Source organism: Staurois parvus, unplaced genomic scaffold (assembly GCF_062004578.1).
Source record: "Staurois parvus isolate SC_StPar_1 unplaced genomic scaffold, SC_StPar_1.0 ptg000151l, whole genome shotgun sequence".
Lineage (NCBI taxonomy): Eukaryota > Metazoa > Chordata > Amphibia > Anura > Ranidae > Staurois > Staurois parvus.
Genome location: NW_028317947.1, coordinates 15,293,658 through 15,314,423, shown reverse-complemented (window position 1 = coordinate 15,314,423; position 20,766 = coordinate 15,293,658). Strand labels below are relative to the sequence as shown.

The 20,766-nt window shown below is 44.1% G+C and overlaps 1 protein-coding gene across 1 annotated transcript in view; it reads right to left on the bottom strand.

Moving 5' to 3' along the window:
- The window catches only part of NXPH3 (neurexophilin 3), a 28,005-nt gene extending 24,789 nt beyond the window's left edge, over positions 1 to 3,216 (bottom strand). The window contains exon 1 of the mRNA XM_089674490.1: positions 2,565 to 3,216. Coding sequence (XP_089530616.1) covers positions 2,565 to 2,618 — 54 coding nt within the window. The 5' untranslated portion in view covers positions 2,619 to 3,216. The remainder of the gene's footprint in view (positions 1 to 2,564) is intronic.
- Positions 3,217 to 20,766: the final 17,550 nt, after the last annotated feature.

Sequence of the window (20,766 nt, the reverse complement as noted above, 5' to 3'; positions counted from 1 at the left end):
TAATCCTTATTATCTTATTTTCTCACAACCTGTCGTTTCTTATAGTGGTCATGATTGGCTATTTAACCCTTATTACCTTATTTTCTTACAACTGTAATTTCCTATAGTGGTCATGGCTGACTATTTAACCCGTATTACCTTATTTTCTCAGAACTGCCATTTCTTACAATGATCATGGTTGGGCTATTTAACCCTTATTATCTTATTTTCTCACAACCTGTCATTTCTTATAGTGGTCATGGCTGACTATTTAACCCTTATTACCTTATTTTCTCAGAACTGCCATTTCTTACAATGGTCTTGGTTGGCTATTTATCCCTCATTATCTTATTTTCTCACAACCGCTATTTCTTACAATGGCCGTGGTTGTCTATTTAACCCTTCCAGCATCTTAAGATCTCTGGAATACAACTGTTATTAAGTCATGAGCAACTATCATTGGATCTTTTCCAATTTCTTAGTAATGGTCTTCAGCTGTGTACGCCTAAAGACCTCTTCTGTAAAATTACATGGTGGTATTAACCCATGAAATACCTAAATATCAGTCTTTCCCTCTTTTAACCTTTGGATCTGCTGTTTAGCTTTCAGTACACAGGTTTTGAAGGTCTTTGGAATGAAAGTAATTGATAAAGGTATAGCTGTCATTTTGGGACTATTTAACTCTTAAATACACATCTGAGGTTAAAAATCACTACAATAAACTAACATGGAAGACAATGATTTATTAAATATATATGTGTAATCAGTTTATTATATCATTTTAATAGTGATTTATTAAATATGTGTAATCAGTTAATTATATTATTTTAATAATTATTTATTAAATATATATGTGTAATCAGTTTATTATATCATTTTAATAGTGATTTATTAAATATATACGTGTAATCAGCTTATTATATCATTTTAATAATGATTTATTAAATATATATGTGTAATCAGTTTATTATATCATTTTAATAATGATTTATTACATATATATGTGTAATCAGTTTATTATATCATTTTAATACTGTATGTTTAACTCATTATATACTTATCCAAGTTCAAAGAGCTCCCTAATAATTCTCAGGATTTTGCACTTAACTCCTAACATGTAAATCCAGATCTAAAAATCTCTGTCATAAAATGATATGGTGGTACAACTAGGCTACAACCAGACCATTCGATCTGAAAATGTCTACAATCTATTAAGCGAATATATTCATCAAATGTCATTGGTTCTTCATATGCAGGACTGTCTGTTTAGCGCTTTGAATGGATTTTTAAGATGACATAATCTTTTACAAAAAAAAAAAAAACACCTGTCATCAAATCTGATCATTCTATTAACTCTTAAAAATCCTCTTGAATAAAGTGTCAAAGCCATATTAACACAATAAATACAGGGCTATCATTACATTGCTCCAGGTATTTTCATACTGCCTACTTAACACTTCAAGTAAAAGCACCCATTTAAAAATCTCAAGGCAGAGCGATTAACCCATTAAATACACAGCTGTGATCATTTTCCCCGGAGACCCGTCTCGTTATCTCTTCCAAGTGTGAAGATTTCCAGAATAAAATTGGGAAAAGGCACTATACTATTAAATGCACAGCAGCATTAGATCAGAATGCTAAGACCTGGCTACTTAACTCTTCCAATACCTGTCCAAGCCTGAGGATCTCAGAAATACAATAAAGTAGGTGCATTACCCCCAAGACCAGACCACACTTACAATTCTCGGAATCATTGAGCACTTTAAATATATGATAAGATACGTAGATTTTGTATAATCGGAAAAGGCTGAACCTCTAAAAGCCATTGAGGTTTCTCCAGATCATACCTGAAACAAGCTATTTAACCTGTTAATGTCTGGCTCCCAGTTATCCTTTGGAATTGTTAGTGCTTCTTACTCCTACATTGGACTGCCCCCCCTAAACCCCAACAACCCCCCTCCCTATAATTTTCTATGCTTCTAAATAGCTTGTTTAACCTATTACACAACCCCAAGACGGTAGATCTCTACGCTCATACATGTGACTGACTAGTAAACCTATGAATCATGCCACTGATCTTAGTTCCCTCTGGATCACTCAGCCCCTTACAGTCCCAATTTCCAAACCCCTACATATGAAAAAATACAGCTAACCTCTTCCAGGTTGGCTCCTTATTGTCCAGTACCCCCCCACCTTGCAATGTCAGACCTTTAAACCAGACATCTAGTATCCCCATGACCCACACGCCCCCTATATATTGCTAAAATGCATGTATACTATTACATTAGATGGCTGGAAAGAAGCAACAGGTAGGGGATTGTTAAACGTAAGCTAGGGATATAAATCCCCCCTCTTGTTACGGAAAAGCTTGGGCTTGCAATGTGACCGTATGCACTCTATAGGATGTGCACAGGGGGGGCTTACACATAATACACAAGGCAATATATCATATGTTGGAGAGCAGCAGGTGTGACAGCCTGCCAAATGGAGGGGTGGGGGGGTAGATCAGGAGGGGGGCTTGAGATAAACATAGAGACAGACAGACAAGGGGGGGTAAATAGAGATATTTCAGATCCAGTACTTACCAGATAGATGCTGCCTTGGACGAGGAATATAAAACAGCATTGTGTCAGCTGCATTTTGCTCAGCGGCTGAGTCTTGTAGCGTACACTCACCTGCGTTCAACATCCATGTGTATGCTGTGAAGACCACAGCTAGATATACACACACAGCCTGACCACCTCACTAATTCCCCCCCTCGCCGGTCTCTTGCACTTCTCTGTTCTTTCTCGCCCTACATAGGTGGCCCCGGTCCCCTCCTCTCTCTCTCTTTCCAGTCTCGCCTCTTTTTATCCCTTTATCATCACTCTTGCCGCTCTTGACTCTACTCTTTTTTTTAAATTTTCCTTCTTTCTCTTGGCTGGTCTTCTCCACTTGCTCTCTGCCTTGCTTGTCCCTGCCGTCTCCGTTCTCCACCTGCTCCTCTTCTTTCTCTGCCCGTCACACACCTTTCTCCTCTTCTCCTGCTCTCATTGGCTCATCCCTCTTCTGCTTGTTCCCTCGCTTTTTTTTTTTTTTCTCGAGCATCCCTCTCTCGCCAGGTCTATGGCTTTCTCTCTATCACAGGGGTCTACGAATCCCCCCCCCAACCCCTCTTCCTCAACTATGCCTCCCGCTCTCCTTCTCCTTGTGTCTTTTTCTCCCTCTCTATCTGACCTTCTATCTCCCTCCCTTTTTTTTCTCCTCCCATCAGACACTCTCCTACTGTCTGTCTGTCTGTCTCTTGGTCTCTGTACATCCCTCTATGTTTTTCTCACGTACAAGTTGCCCCCCCCTATTTACAAGCTCGTACCTCTCACCTTCTACTTCCATCCTTTAATTTATTTATTTAATATATTTATTGGTTACGTTTGAGACAAAACCTTATCCCCCTCCTGCTGTCATTTTGTCTGAATTTTTTTAATTTTTTAAATTTACTTTTATTTTACCTTTTTTTTAATTGTATTTCTTTATTTTTAACAGTTAATCACTTTTACGTTCCTAAAACAACTAACGTCTTGTTTTTTTTTTTAAAGATTGACTCATTTCTTTTAATTATGACAACCATCTATTCCATCACATGTCCCCAGACCGTCAACGGAGGGGGGGGGATTTCGTATCTGGACGCACCATTACGAATGCGCATTAAAGCGGATTTTGTGTAGTACTCCCTTGAACAGGCTTGTAAACAGGTACTGGCGACATAATCCTCCTGAAAATGATGTCTAACACTCTCTGTCTCTTATTAGACCATCCCCGTCTCTGGCTTTTTCTCCATCTCTCCCGTGCATGCAGGGTCAATATGCCGGGTTACGGACAAGGCTTTTCCAATTAAATTGATGTTTAGACAGACATTTTCATTCTCTGCATGTTAGTGCCAGGGAATAGAGAGACCACCGCTACTTACTATCTGTTTTTATGACTGATCTAGGAAAAGAAAAAAAAAAGACCTATAAGAAGAGGATTCTATGAATGAAAGGAGGTATAGAGACATTTAAAAGAACAAAGCAAAATAGCAGTATGGCCGAAACTACACACTCAATAGTTTATGAATAACCCCATGTTGACAAATGTCTCATTTACAGTCCATTGAAATAACTGCATTGCATATAAGGTGACTGCCTACAAGAGGTTAATTAAAATGTGTTGAGTGACCAGATTCCTCCTATGTAGATAAAGAGAACCTATGTTTGAGAAAAATTGCACCTATTTGATTATGATGCTCTGCCATAAGTTGCAAGAGTGTACCACCTACTTTGTCGCAAACTTTTTTAGTGCCACTAAAGCCACTGGAATGTCCCAACTTTAGGGATATAGGTAGAGTAAAGCTGTTCCAATTTCAGCCGATTCTTGCTGGAAGTGTACTGCCCTGCCGTGACTGATCCATTTAGCAAAAGTCAATTGTTTGATCGACTTTTGTTGAAGGAGTCTTTTGGTAAATTGTTGGTGGAATATGGCCTGCATCCAGACACAGCTGTCTTGGGTAGGTGTGGTCTTTAAACCTTTGAAATCACTGATATCTGGGGAAAGAGGGAATAGTTTGAGGAGGTTTGCAGTACTCCAGATATGCCCAAAAGTTTGCGAACTCCAGACCATTACTCCTGCACACAAAAGCCAGCTCAAAATAGATATGGTTTGAGGAGTTTGGTGTGGAGGAACTCGAGTGGTGAGTGACCTGTTCAGAGTCTGGATCTCAACCCTGTTGAACATCTTTGAGGTGAATGGGAAAGTCAGCTGGGAGTCAGATCTTCTTATCCAACTTCAGCACCTGACCATACTCATGCTCTTTTGGCTGAAAAATGCCCATAGACAAACTCAAAAAACTTGTGGAAAGCCAACTCCATAAAGACATGTTTTGAGGAGTTTGGTGTGGAGGAACGTGAGTGGCCTACCAAGAGCCTGGACCTCAACCATTTTGAAAAACTTTGTAATTCCAATTGGGAGTCATCTCTCATTTTCTGAGTGTGTCTATGGCAATTTGTAAGGTCACATACTAATGTTGGATCAGTATGTGACCTTACAAATTCCCATAGACACACTCGAAAAATTTGTGGAAAGCCTTCCCAGAAGAGCGGAGACTGTTGTAACTACAAAGGGAGCCCAACTCCATATTATTGCCCATGGTAGTAGAATGGGAAGTCCAATAAGCTTCCAAGGATGTTAATGTCAGGTGTCCACAACTATTGGTTTTGGTGAATGTTCTGCACTGTATTGTGCATACTGCACAGAGCTGGAATGGGTGAACATATGAACATTCAATGGGATTGGTGCCTCATGGTTGCCCTAGTGCTGTTACATAGGGCCTTGGAGGGTATACTTCGTGAGAACTTGGGCAAGCTGGTGTGGAACTTTTTTGATACATTAACAAGTAAGTCCACTTAAAACTTTTATTTATGTGTTGGTGGCTGCCTATCAAAGTTATGCAGGATTAGCTCTAGCTAGTTGCTTTGGGTTGATGATGATTTTGCCTATTGCTTCCCATGCAGCAACAGGCAGCAGGTAGATCCTGGCACCCTGAATTACTAGCTGCACATACCTCCTGTAGCCATAAAGGAGATTACCTTATATTGAGAATGCAGCATAGGTTGTAAGACTCACTTGCCTGACTTTGTAAAAGTTGGGGTTGGAGTGAATCTACAAACTCCACTCAAAAAAAAAAATCGACCTTGGATGATACAAGAACATGCCAGCATGTGTGTACCCAATAGCTTTGCGTGACCATTTCCAGCATTGGCCCCAACACCGCTTCAAGGATCCTTTGGGGTAGGCTGGCAATGGGATTCTTTGGACCCTGTGTATTGGTAGGGTGCCCTGGAGTCCCAAAACGATATATAAAAATGCCATATTTAGGTATAGTAGGCAGACGGACAATAAACACAGTTCATAGTTTGGGTTTATGTTTACCCCACAGCTTCCTCTCTCCCTTCAATAACCTTCATACAATCCTTGATATGTAACTCATATAGACATTGACTGAATAATTGTTTTCCGTATGACATAATCAAAGCAGAGCCCATCCTTTGCAATGCATTCTGGACGCTAGTACGACTGTCTCTTGCTCCCCATGGATTGCAATGCTTTGTTTCCTAAAATTGCATCAGGGCCAAATCCACATGGGGTATGGGGACACAGTGACACAGGTGACATAAACAGATGTTCCCTTGTGCTTAAAGTCACACAAGTGGAGAAATGGAAAGCTCCTTGCTTTTAACCCTTGCTGCACCTCATTTAGCACTTGCAATGAACAGGACTAGATGATGCAATGTATCTTAGAGCAGGTTCAAGAAAACAGCAAAAGTTGGCCTACGGGGCTAGCTAAGAGCCAGGAGATGTTGGTTTAGACCTGCTCTGGCCAAGTGGGATCAATTAGACATGAAGTGGTCAGAATGGAAGGTGTAATAATTTGAAGTGTTGTGTCTTTGCTTCTCTCATATGGCCACTTCCATTGTCCTCCAACATGATATTGCAGCTCTAATTGTCTATTTAGCCCCTTGATGTAGATATCTCACTGTTGGACTTGCTGGGTTTCACTTACTCTTGTTGTGTTTGTGATTGATAATGATAGTAGTGTGGAATGATTAATTATAGTAGTAGAAGGGTCAGCTTCACTACCTTGCAGGCCTGGGGTCCTGGGTTGACCTCACAAGGGCTTTGTCTGCATGGAGTTTGCATACTCTTCTTGTCTTTCTGTGGCTTTCCCTTGGGAGCTCCAGTTTCCTCCCACAGTCCAAAAATATACTGGGGGAATAACTAGCTTCTGTTTAATTCACACCTTCAATCTCATTCAGTACACCAGTCAAAGTGAAGGGGTGGTGTATCTGAGAACACAGCAATATACACCTTGATTAGACATTACGGGTTTTGGTGAAGACAATAGACTTTCCAGTACTGCTTTGATGTTTGATGGTATGAGATACTGTAGATTAGAAAGGTACCTACTGAAAAGGTTGCTTGCTCACCTGGTTTATTCACATTCAGCAGTTTTTGGTGGTAAGTTAAAATTAAAGTGTATATATGGCTAGGCTATTGAAAATCAAATATATATATATATATATATATAAATAAAATATTCCCAAACATGTATATGTATGTATATATTTCTTAACAAGCCGTAATTGAGCTTTAACATGAGCCTCTGTAGCAACATGTACTGTGAAGCAATTCATCCTCACAGCAGAAGCACTGAAAATGGTCAAGTTGTCAGCTCCTCTTGCTCCCCCTCCCAGCAGTGACTGGACATCTCAGCACCCTCTGCTCCTCCCTCCCAACAGTGACTAGGAATCTCCTCTCTCCCAACAGTGACTAGGAATCTTAGCTCAACCCTTCTTCCCCTTCCCAGCAGTGACTAGGATCCTCAGCTTCCTCTGTTCCTCCCTCCCCGCAGTGACTAGGCACCTCAGCTCAACATGTACCACCTCCCAGCAGTGACTCAGCAGCTCAGCTCACCCTTCTTCCCTCTCCAAGCAGTGATTAGACATCTCAGCTCCCTCTTCTCCTCCCTTCCAATAGAGGCTAGGCACCTCAACTCAACCTGCTCCCCATCCCAGCAATGACTAGGTACCTAAGCACCCTCTGCATATACGCTCCTTCTGCTCCCCCTTCCAACAGTGACTAGGCACTTCTGCTCCCTCTGCTCCCCCTCCCAGCAGTGACTAGGCACCTCCGCTCCCTCTGCTCCCCTTCCCAGCAGTGACTAGGCACCGTAGCTCCCTCTGCTCAACGTCCAAGCAGTGACTAGGCACCTCCGCTTCCTCTGCTCCCCCTCCCAGCAGTGACTAGGCACCTCTGTTCCCTCTGCTCCCCCCCTCAGCAGTGACTAGGCACCTCCGCTCCCTCTGCTTCCCCTCCCAGCAGTGACTAGGCACCTCCGCTCCCTATGCTCCCAGTCCCAAGTGTGACTAGGCACCTCCACTCCTTCTGCTCCCCCTCCCAGCAGTGACTAGGCACCTCCACTCCTTCTGCTCCCCCTCCCAGCAGTGACTAGGCACCTCCGCTCCCTCTGCTCAACGTGCAAGCAGTGACTAGGCACCTCTGCTCCCTCTGCTCCCCCTCCCAGCAGTGACTAGGCACCTCCGCTCCCTCGGCTCCTCCTCCCAGCAGTGACTAGGCACCTCCACTTCCTCTGCTCCCCCTTCCAGCAGTGACTAGGCACCTCCGCTCCCTCTGCTCCCCCTCCCAGCAGTGACTAGGCACCGTAGCTCCCTCTGCTCAACGTCCAAGCAGTGACTAGGCACCTCCGCTTCCTCTGCTCCCCCTCCCAGCAGTGACTAGGCACCTCCGTTCCCTCTGCTCCCCCCCCCAGCAGTGACTAGGCACCTTCGCTCCCTCTGATCCCCCTCCCAGCAGTGACTAGGCACCTCCGCTCCCTCTGCTCAACGTCCAAGCAGTGACTAGGCACCTCCGCTTCCTCTGCTCCCCCTCCCAGCAGTGACTAGGCACCTCCGCTCCCTCTGCTCCTCCCAGCAGTGACTAGGCACCTCCGCTCCCTCTGCTCCCCCTCCCAGCAGTGACTAGGCACAGTAGCTCCCTCTGCTCCCCCTCCCAGCAGTGACTAGGCACCTCCGCTCCCTCTCTTTTCCTCCCAGCAGTGACTAGGCACCTCTGTTCTCTCTGCTCTTCCATCCTAGCAGTGACTAGGCACAGTAGCTCAACCTGCCCCCCAGACATTATTATTATTATTGATAATAATAATATTATACAGGATTTATATATCGCCAACAGTTCATGCAGCACTTTACAACTGTACGGGGCCCAGGCCAGCAGGGCAGCCCAGGCAGCTGGGTGAATCAAATGTGGGGAGGGAGGGTGGTCAACACAGCGGTGGGGCTATTACTGGAACTGACCCCCTGTATGGCTCTCTCTCTGCAGCAGCTGAAAGCTGGCTTCTCCTCTCCCTCCTGCTTTGAGCTGCTGCAGAGAGAGAGCCATACAGGGGGTCGGTTCCAGTAATTTCCCCCCCCTGCACCATCAATCATTCTCCCTGTGCTCCATAGGTTTCCCCCTTCTTCCCAGGCCCCCCCTGTGTACCCCCAATCCTCAGTGCTTCCAGGTTCCATCTTCTGCTTCCTACTTGCAGCTGCAAGCATAGGATTCTTCAGGATGGAAAGTGGGGAAGGGTCCAGTAATTGCCCCCCCTTCAGCATCCATCACCCTCCCTGTGCTCCATAGGTTTCCCCCTTCTTCCCAGGCCCCCCTGTGTACCCCCAATCCCACAGTGCTTCCAGGTTCCATCTTCTGCTTCCTACTGGCAGCTGCAAGTATAGAATTCTACAGGATGGAGAGTGGGGGAAGGGTCCAGTAATTGCCCCCCCTTCGGCATCCATCACCCTCCCTGTGCTCCATAGGTTTCCCCCTTCTTCCCAGGCCCCCCTGTGTACCCCCAATCCCACAGTGCTTCCAGGTTCCATCTTCTGCTTCCTACTGGCAGCTGCAAGTATAGAATTCTACAGGATGGAGAGTGGGGGAAGGGTCCAGTAATTGCCCCCCCTTCGGCATCCATCACCCTCCCCGTGCTCCATAGGTTTCCCCCTTCTTCCCAGGCCCCCCTGTGTACCCCCAATCCTCAGTGCTGCCAGGTCCCATCTTCTGCTTCCTACTGACAGCTGCAAGCATAGGATTCTTCAGGATGGAGAGTGGGGAAAGAGTCCAGTAAATATGTTAAATTTACCAGTACCTACCTTTCCTGATGGTACCGGACACTCATTGTGTTCATTCATAACTGAAGCATAGCACCTTGTTTTTTTGGGGGGGCTGTCAGGTTGTCTATATGGGACCCCATGGTTTTAACAGCAGCCCCGGCTATATCATTGTCCAATCAGAGGATTGTAGGCAGAGGCAGGACACCACTGTTAACTGTAAGTGGCATTATCCACCTGCCTGTGCTGTATGGCAGAGCTGTGTGAATCTCAGGAACGGATGGACAGGAATACAAATGCTTTAACAAGTTACCATTTATGTATTTCATCCGTGTACTTCATTTTTAAACCAACAATTAATAATCCATTTAATCATGTCATGTAAACACACAGAAATAAAAAAAAAGCCTGTTTTGATCTACATGAGCAATTTTTTTTTGAATGCCGGCATGAGCGAATGTCAGTTTCAAAGAGAAAAAAAATACGATTATGGGCTCATGGGAAATTATAACGTCGTATTGGGTGTTAGAAAAAGAAGAGCTCTAGGTTCCGCTTTTATGAAGTACAAAGGCCTAGCAGAGATTGCTGGAAAGTCTATTTATCTGTAGAAATCCCCAATAAATAGGGAATAAAAAAACCTAGGCATTGGATGAAGATTTAGCACCACCTTGTGGATCGTATTTCAACTGCAATAGCCTGTCACCGTCACAATGGCCAAGGTTGTGTGCGTGTGTCATTTTCTATTCCTTGGGAGAAAAATGACATCATTATTGCCATGTCAACTATTTGGTTTTTATATACTTCCCTAGAGGCGATTTTCGCTTTCTTTCTTTTGCTATATTTACTTCTTGTAACTCTGCATATATCTATAGATCTTTATATCAGTCGGAGGAACTTCAACGTCAGTGCTGCTGAAGTGCACCCAACAGAGAACGCGTCAGAACAATATAGTAAGCTGACGGCTTGGAGCCAGCTTTATTGCTGGCTCATATTGATCGTTCTGTGTCATTCGCTGAACTCTGATTGGCTGCCAAAATGGAGGAAATAAATTTGAAACTCAGCTGCTGGTAAAGAATACAGAAGGCTGGTGAGATACACCTGACAGTTGAGCACATAGAAGGGCATTGATCAAAACTGGAGCAACCAATCAGCTTCTGTCTTTAATTTTTGAAGCTTAATTGCGTAAGCTGAAGATAGAAGCTGATTGGTTGTCATGCACAGCTGTTCCAATTTTGAAATACTCCCCCCATAGATAGGTAAGCAAACAGCCACTGGACACTAAAGAAGGTCTTGCCATAAAGGTCTAAGCCACCTGAACATTTGACCTGGTCTAGGTCAAGAAAAGGTGTGCGTAGGAGGAGCTGGATCCTACATTTCTATATCTCTTTAGTGTGGTTGTGTAACGGGGGAGCACATCCACTCTATGTCTCATTTATGACTAGCCCTCGGGTGGTTTCCTTGACCTGGTGGAGCACTATGAGCATGGGACCCCCAAGATCCCAAGGAACAACTGCAGGGCACCCCAGCCTAGCCTGACCATCACTTCCAAGAATCCTCTCATGTCTGTTGTATGCTTAGCCAGCAATAAACCCTTCTGTGACCCGATGGAAAAGGGCTGTTTGCAGGTGATGTCCCAATATAGTTTAGAGGAAGGATCAGTCCACACAAGGATGATTCCCTTGATGCAGTGGAGTACTATGAGCATAGGGGCCCCCAGAATACCAGCACGGACCACTCAGGCAACACCCGTAGGGCAACCCAGTCTGGCATGACAAGCCTCTCCTTGAACACCCTGATAGCTGTTCTAAGCTTAGCCAGCAATGGACCCCTTGGTGAGCCCAATGAAAAGGGTCGTTTCCTGGAGACAACCCTATATATAGGTTAGAGCAGAGGTCTTAAAACATTCCAAACAAAGGGCCAGTTTACTGTCCTTCAAATTTTACGGGGGCCGGACTGTGGCCAGTGGGAGTAGAAAATACCTTGGCTCTAGTTGGAGTAGACGGTGTCCTGGGCTTGGTGGCCAATGGGAGTTAAAAAAATGACTAAGTGCCTATGGTCAGTAGGAGGAATAATGGTGCCCCTTCATTCATGTCAGTGGGAGAAATGGTGCCCCATTGTTGGAGTCAGTGGAAGAAATAGTGTCCTATTGTTGGTCTCAGTGGAAGGAGTAGTGCCCCATTTTTATTCTCAGTGGAAGGATTAGTGCCCCATTGTTGGTCTCAGTGGAAGGAGTAGTGCCCCATTGTTGGTTTCAGTGGAAGGAGTAGTGCCTCATTATTGGTCTCAGTGGAAGGTGTAGTGCCCCATTGTTGGTCTCAGTGGGAGGAATAGTGCCCCATTGTTGGTCTCAGTGGCAGGAGTAGTGCCTCATTGTTGGTCTCAGTGGAAGGCATAGTGCCTCATTGTTGGTCTCAGTGGGAGGAATAGTGCCCCATTGTTGGTCTCAGTGGCAGGAGTAGTGCCTCATTATTGGTCTCAGTGGAAGGCGTAGTGCCCCATTGTTGGTCTCAGTGGGAGGAATAGTGCCCCATTGTTGGTCTCAGTGGAAGGAGTAGTGCCTCATTATTGGTCTCAGTGGAAGGAGTAGTGACCCATTGTTGGTCTCAGTGGAAGGAGTAGTGCCCCATTGTTGGTCTCAGTGGGAGGAATAGTGCCCCATTGTTGGTCTCAGTGGAAGGAGTAGTGACCCATTGTTGGTCTCAGTGGAAGGAGTAGTGCCTCATTATTGGTCTCAGTGGAAGGCGTAGTGCCCCATTCTTGGTCTCAGTGGAAGGAGTAGTGCCTCATTGTTGGTCTCAGTGGAAGGCGTAGTGCCCCATTGTTGGTCTCGGTGGAAGGAGTAGTGCCTCATTATTGGTCTCAGTGGAAGGAGTAGTGACCCATTGTTGATGTCATTGGAAGAAATAGTGCCCCATTGTTGGTGTCATTGGAAGGAACAGTGGGAGGAACAGTGCCTTAAGGGCTGGATGAAGGCAAGCATAGGGCCACATCTGGCCCGTGGGCTAAATTTTGTAGACCACTGGGTAAGAGGAAGGAACAGTCCACATACGACATCTCTTTTCAAAGGTTTACTTAATGAATGAATGCAAGATACAGGTCAACCTTCCATATAGGCAGCAACATGAAGCTTACAGCAATGTACAGAGGGAGAAAAGACACCATGTAAAGTGTAGGAATGCAAGTAGTTCCCAAATCTATCTAAGTCCTCCGGCTTACCTCTCAAGGGGGAAGCTAATGATGTAGGTTCCCTGCCTACATGCTGGTCCATACAGTTGCACCCACAAGGAAAATCATTAATCACTCTCCTACTAATCTACTAACCAGCTCCCCACCTCACCCATGGAGGCATGGCTGACACTAAGCTGGATCTCCCTCTCCAATTATGGGGGCATTTAGTGGCCAACCAGGGGAACTACAACGGGTCAAATATGTGCCTAAAATTCATGCTGTGGAGCAGTCTTTCCCAACCTTTTTAACATGAAGAACTCTTAAAATAACTTTCCAGACTCAGGGAACCCTACTAATATTTACTATTTATGACTTGTTCATTCAATCAAATGAAGAACACATAATTAACAAGTTCACTAGGCCAGGTAAGGCCAGCCATGTAAAGCCAGGCTCTCTTTCAGTGGTTACTCAAAATGTAACTAAAAGGCCTCATCAGGGGCGGACTGACCATTTGGAAACTCGGGCACTGCCTGAGGGCCTGGGGTCAGTGGGGGGCCCCATGAGATGCCCCTGGTACATTTTTCATAGGCTTTTTTGAGTTTGGGCAAGGACACAGGGGCCCCATGATCCCCTATTGCCCGGGGGCCCGATGAGTTGTCAGTCCGCCCCTGGGCCTCATACACACAGCATGTTTTCACTTTTAGGGGCATCAGATGTCTTTTTTCCTGCTTCCAAACACCCCTCCATGTTAGCCTATGTGTCCAGGTCATATCAAAAAGTTTTGAGACTAGTTTTGTAACACACCAACAGATAGCAACACTGCACGCACAGTCACATGGATCACCAACCTTCATAAGTCAGTGTGCCCAAAGACATCATCCTGAGTATATCGGGAGCTGTGCAACTGGTGCTAATCTGCCAACATTCGTTACCACGTCTGCTATTTCATCTTGGATAGAAAGAACAAGCATGAAATTCCGTGTGAAACTAGGCAAATCGCAATGTTGTCAAAATGGTGACCTTTGAGCTGGATCTTCATCAATGCCAGCATGGTATTAGTCAGGCTGGGTTTCCTGATAATGACAACAGTGAACCAAGCCTGTGTAATGCGAATTGTAGCAGCCTTTTGTAGTCTTTGTCAGATTCTACTGTAACATGGAGACAATGCAGGAGAAGAATTCGAAGGGAAGACAGGGACATTGCCTGGAAAGGAATCTTCATGGCAATACTACCAGGCAATATTGTAATGAAAGCCACAGATTTATAAAAATAAAATGACATCAGCGTGTTACCTGATACCTCATAGGATGGTGGTGGTGATGATTTCTAGCCAAGGAACTATGGGGAACATTTTGAGCAATTCATCAGGAGTATTTGTAAAAAGGTTCAAATGTATCTAAACCCAAAACTAAAAATTTAATGTATTGCATCTTACCAGTCCTTAGATGTGGTGTCTGCATTAGTTTTCCTTTTTAATGCGGAGTTCCACTCACTTTTTTAAGTCTCCCCCCCCATAATGTTGGTGATCACATTTCCATTACTCATCGGACTTGTTTTTTTTTTCCAAAGCTGTTTACCTTGTTTGTCCATCAGAATGGTCCTCTTCGACTTTACCTTGCTGTGGCGAGGTACGTCATATGTGGATGCCCATTGGCTCCTGGGATATGAGTGTCTTCAATCCCAAGAATCAATGGGCAGCCTTCGCTTCTAGCATTGCGGTATTTCCAAACCGGGAATGACGCCATGTCGGGTGAAGGTAATCGGAGATGAGTGTGCCACACTTTGTACGTACTGCGCACAGGGGCGGACTGACCATTCAGGCACTCGGGCACTGCCCGGGGGCCTGGGGTCAGTAGGGGGCCCCATGAAATGCTCCTGTCACCTTTCATAGGCTTTTTTGGGTGTGCTTTGAGTGTGGGCAAGGACACAGGGGCCCCATGATCCCCTATTGCCCGGGGACCCCATGAGTTTTCAGTCTGCCCCTGACTGCGCATGTGCAAGATCAGGAGGTGCATGTTGGGTAGCCATCAGCACCATATCCTGGAAGCAGCAACGAGTGGGCTTCAGATGCCCACACTGAAGGGGGTGTATTTTAGTGAAAAAAAAAAAGGCTGGAAATCCGCTTTAAGATTTTTGACGTTCATAGCAGATCTTTATCATAGATAAGGGTCTGATATGTTTTTTTAGGGGGAATCCCTCGCCATCTTTTTTTCTTTTTTTTGTATGGGGTCCCCCTTCACATTCATAGCAGACCTCTTCATCATGGTTAAGGGTCTGATATGTATTTTTAGGGGGAACCCCCCGCCATGTTTTTGTTTTTTTGCATGGGATCCCCCTTGACATTAATAGCAGACCTTTATCATGGATAAGGGTCTGATATGTATTTTTAGGGGAACCCCCCACCATGTTTTTGTTTTTTTGCATGGGGTCCCCCTTGACATTAATAGCAGACCTTTATCATGGATAAGGGTTTGATATGTATTTATAGGGGGAATCCCTCGCCATGTTTTTTTCTTTTTTGCATTGTACCCCCCCTTGACATTCATAGCAGACCTTTTCATCATAGATAAGGGTCTGATATGTATTTTTAGGGAAACCCTTTGCCATGTTCCTCTTTTTTTTTTAATACATGGGGTCCCCCTTAACATTCATAGCATGATAGATAAGGGTCTGATATATATATTTTTAGGGGGAACTCCTCGCCATGTATGTTTATTGTTTAGCATAGGGTCCCCCTTGACATTCATAGCAGACCTTTATCATAGATAAGGGTCTGATATGTATTTTTAGGGGGAATCCCTTGCCATGTTTTTTTTTTTTGCATGGGGTCCCCCTTAACATTCATGGCAGACCTCATCACGGTTAAGGGTCTGATATGTATTTATGTATTTTTAGGGGGACCCCCCCGCTATGTTTTTTTTGCATGGGGTCCCCCTTTACATTCATATCAGACCTTTATATCATGGATAAGGGTCTGATATGTATTTTTAGGGGGGACCCGCGCCGTGTTTTTTTTGTTTTCGCATGGGGTCCCCCATGGCATTCATAGCAGATCTTTACCATGGATAAGGGTCTGATAATGTATTTTTAGGGGGAACCCCTCACCATGTTTTTTTATTTTTTTGCATAGGGTCCCCCTTGACATTCATAACAGACCTTTATCATAGATAAGGGTCTGATATGTATATTTTTAGGGGGAACTCCTCGCCATGTATGTTTATTGTTTAGCATAGGGTCCCCCTTGACATTCATAGCAGACCTTTATCATAGATAAGGGTCTGATATGTATTTTTAGGGGGAATCCCTTGCCATGTTTTTTTTTTTTGCATGGGGTCCCCCTTAACATTCATGGCAGACCTCATCACGGTTAAGGGTCTGATATGTATTTATGTATTTTTAGGGGGACCCCCCCCGCTATGTTTTTTTTGCATGGGGTCCCCCTTTACATTCATATCAGACCTTTATATCATGGATAAGGGTCTGATATGTATTTTTAGGGGGGACCCGCGCCGTGTTTTTTTTGTTTTCGCATGGGGTCCCCCATGGCATTCATAGCAGATCTTTACCATGGATAAGGGTCTGATAATGTATTTTTAGGGGGATCCCCTCACCATGTTTTTTTATTTTTTTGCATAGGGTCCCCCTTGACATTCATAACAGACCTTTATCATAGATAAGGGTCTGATATGTATATTTTTAGGGGGAACTCCTCGCCATGTATGTTTATTGTTTAGCATAGGGTCCCCCTTGACATTCATAGCAGACCTTTATCATAGATAAGGGTCTGATATGTATTTTTAGGGGGAATCCCTTGCCATGTTTTTTTTTTTTGCATGGGGTCCCCCTTAACATTCATGGCAGACCTCATCACGGTTAAGGGTCTGATATGTATTTATGTATTTTTAGGGGGACCCCCCCGCTATGTTTTTTTTGCATGGGGTCCCCCTTTACATTCATATCAGACCTTTATATCATGGATAAGGGTCTGATATGTATTTTTAGGGGGGACCCGCGCCGTGTTTTTTTTGTTTTCGCATGGGGTCCCCCATGGCATTCATAGCAGATCTTTACCATGGATAAGGGTCTCATAATGTATTTTTAGGGGGAACCCCTCACCATGTTTTTTTATTTTTTTGCATAGGGTCCCCCTTGACATTCATAACAGACCTTTATCATAGATAAGGGTCTGATATGTATTTTTAGGGAGAATCCCTCGCCATGTTTTTTTTTTTTTGTTGAATAGGGCCCTCCTTAACATTCATAGCAGACCTTTTTATCATAGACAGACCTTTTGATCATAGATAAGGGTCTGATATGTATTTTTAGGGGGAATCCCTCACCATTTTTTTTTTTTTGCATGGGGTCCCCCTTGAAATTCATAGCAGACTTTTAGCATAGATGAGGGTCTGATATGTATTTTTAGGGAGAACCCCTCGCCATGTTTTATTTTTTTTGTTGAATGGGGCCCCCCTTGACATTCATAACAGACTTTTAGCATAAATGAGAGTCTGATATGTATTTTTAGGGGGAATCCCTCACCATGTTTTTTTTTTTTGCATGGGGTCCCCCTTGACATTCATAACAGACCTTTAGCATAGATGAGAGTCTGATATGTATTTTTAGGGAGAACCCCTCGCCATGTTTTTTTTTTGTTGAATGGGGTCCCCCTTAACATTCATAGCAGACCTTTTTTATCATAGACAGACCTTTTTATCATAGATAAGGGTCTGATATGTATTTTTAGGGGGAACCCCTGCTATGTTTGTTTTGCATGGGGTACCCCTTTACATTCATAGCAGACCTTTTCATCATGAATAAGGGTCTGATATGTATTTTTAGGGTGGACCCCGCACCATGTTTTTTTTGTTTTCGCATGGGGTCCCCCATGGCATTCATAGCAGATCTTTACCATGGATAAGGGTCTGATAATGTATTTTTAGGGGGAACCCCTCGCCATGTTTTTTTATTTTTTTGCATAGGGTCCCCCTTGACATTCATAACAGACCTTTATCGTAGATAAGGGTCTGATATGTATTTTTAGGGGGAATCCCTCGCCAAGTTTTTTTTGCATGGAGTCCCCCTTGACATTCATAACAGACCTTTAGCATAGATGAGAGTCTGATATGTATTTTTAGGGAGAACTCCTCGCCATGTTTTTTTTTTTTGTTGAATGGGGTTCCCCTTAACATTCATAGCAGACCTTTTTATCATAGACAGACCTTTTTTATCATAGATAAGGGTCTGATATGTATTTTTAGGGGGAACCCCTCACCATGTTTTTTTTATGGGGTCCTCCATTAACATCTACATCAGACCCTCATCTAATATAAGGGTCTAGTGTGCATGAAATAAATCCCTGGCTTGCTTTTTTCACAAACAGAAGTAAGGGTCAGAGAGCTGTCATTTATTAGCAACCTGAACTGCAATTTCTTTCTTTGTAAATGTCAGTTTTGCTGTAGTAGGTTGTATACATCGTACAGATACGCCACTTCACAGACAGGCTAAGGGCATCCTACAGGCATGTTCTTTAAAGGAATTTTGCATTTTTAATGTTGCCCTTTAAGCAATATTCGAAATGCTGCTCCCCGACAAACTGAATTTTTAACATTTGTTTTTGCTTTGGTACTGTACATGTCCCCCAGGGCAATGCCAAGCCCCTCATGCATTTGCTTTATGGTCACTTAACTATTAAGCTAGAAAAAAAGACATTAAAGCGACTGTAAAGGTTTTTTACCTTCATGCATTCAATACACGTAGGAAAAAAAAATGTAAGTATGTAGTTCCCCCGCAGCCCCCCCTAATACTTACCTGAGTCCAATCCAGCTGCGGAGAGCGGCTTCATTCACACTTGTCATGCCATTTTCATTGCGACTTTGATGCAACTGTGGATGTGTGCGACTTTAGCTGTTTCATTGATAGCAACTTTTTTTATGCAGCTTTTTAGACTTTACATTGCAGTCTATGGCACTCAGGTCGCATGAAAGTCACATCAAAGTCGTTTAGGAACCTTTTAAAAGTTTCTATAACTTTAAGTTGCATAGATTTGATTTCCATTGAAATACATGGGCTGCGAGTTGCCATGCGATTTTATGGGGTTGATTTACTAAAACTGGGAAGTGAAAAATCTGGTACAGCTCTGCATAGAAACCAATTTTTTTTTTCCAAGCTTAACTAAACAAGCTGAAGTTAGAAGCTGATTGGCCACTATGCTGCACCAAATTTTGCACTCTTGCGTTTTAGTAAATCAACCCCTGTGTGTCCAAAGTCGCATGACAAGTCACACAAGTGTGAATGGAGCCTCACTCCTTACTGGCTGAGACATAGTAGCTGGAGCCATTGGTTCCTGCTGCTGTCAAGCCAATGAGGAGGGAGCAAGGGGCGGGACTGAGCCATGCTCTGTGTGTCGAGGCGGCTCGGGAGTGAGCACACATGAGTGTCCTCAAAACAAGCAGCTTACTCTGGGGGCACCCAGCAAGAGGGAGTGGCCAGAAGTGCCATCGGGGGATCCAAGAAGAGGAGGATCGGGGCTGTTCTGTGCAGGTAAGTATGACATGTTTATTTTAACCCCTTCACTGCAGGTCCATACCTCATACAGCCCTGAAAGCAGGGGTTTTACACACAATCTGGTGGCTGCAGCCAGGCAGAAGCAGTCTGCGCTGCCACCCGATTGCTTCCACATACCCCCAGTAATGGGGCCCCCCGGCCATGTATTCCAGACTCTTCTTGCCGATCTGTGGGACCCAGGCTGACATGGCTGGTGCCGGTGGGGTTGGCGGGAGGGAGTAGAGCAGACACACGTCTGCTCTCCTCCCCTTCTTGCTGTGACCTGGAAAGCGACAAGTATGACATCACATCTGGGTCACCCTGTCATTTTCCCCTGCAATCTGTATTGCAATACATTCAGTCCAGCCCAGAGGAGACAAGCTCTTTTAGACCCTTAATGTCTCATAAAAGAGAACTTGTCACTTAAAAATCGTCACATACACACACAAGGCGACCTTATCTTTTAATTTATTTTACCAAAAATTTGGTAGTGTCTTGTGTTTGTTTGCCGTAAAAATGGGAGGATTGGTATGACCTGCCGTGTAGGCGAGATAAGCTGCCAGACCACCACCTTTTTACGTCTTTCAGTATACATAGATCCTTGTACTAGGTATGTTTTCTGGCAATGCAGTGCAGTCTCTTTCTTCATATAAAAGTTATTATTATTATTATACAGGATTTATATGGCGCCAACAGTTTGCTCAGCACTTTACAATATAAAGGGAGACAATACAGCAACAATACAGATCAATACAAGAGGGTTAGGAGGGCCCTGATCCTTGGAGCTTACAATCTAAGAATGCCTAACTGTTTTGACTTCTGCACTGTCATGCTGATTCTTCTAAATCAGGGGTCTCCAAACTGTCTAAACAAAGGGCCAGTTTACTGTCCCTCAGACTTTCAGGGGCCGGACTGTAGCCAGTGGAAGTAGAAAATGCCCCGGCATCAGTGCCCCATCATTGATTTCAAAGGGAGGAATACTGCCCCATTGTTATTATCAGTGAGAATAAAAGTGCTCCATTGTTGATATCAGTGAGAATAAAAGTGCTCCATTGTTGATATCAGTGAGAAAAAAAGTGCTCCATTGTTGATATCAGTGAGAAGTATAATGTCAGTAGGGGAATGGTGCGCCATCATTGGTGACAGTTGGTGGAATAGTACCCCAAGGGCCAGATAAACTCAAGAAAAGGGCCACATCCGGCCCCCAGGCCGCAGTTGGAGACCACTGTTCTAAATAAATAAAGAATTTAACAAAAAAAAACTAAAATTCATTTTAGTGTGTATTTTACTGAAATGTTGTGTTTCTTAGACCTTTGTGATAATATCATGTGGCATAAAAAATTGGAACATCCACTATTTTATTCTCTAGGGTGTCTACTTTCAGAACATATGTAATGTTTGG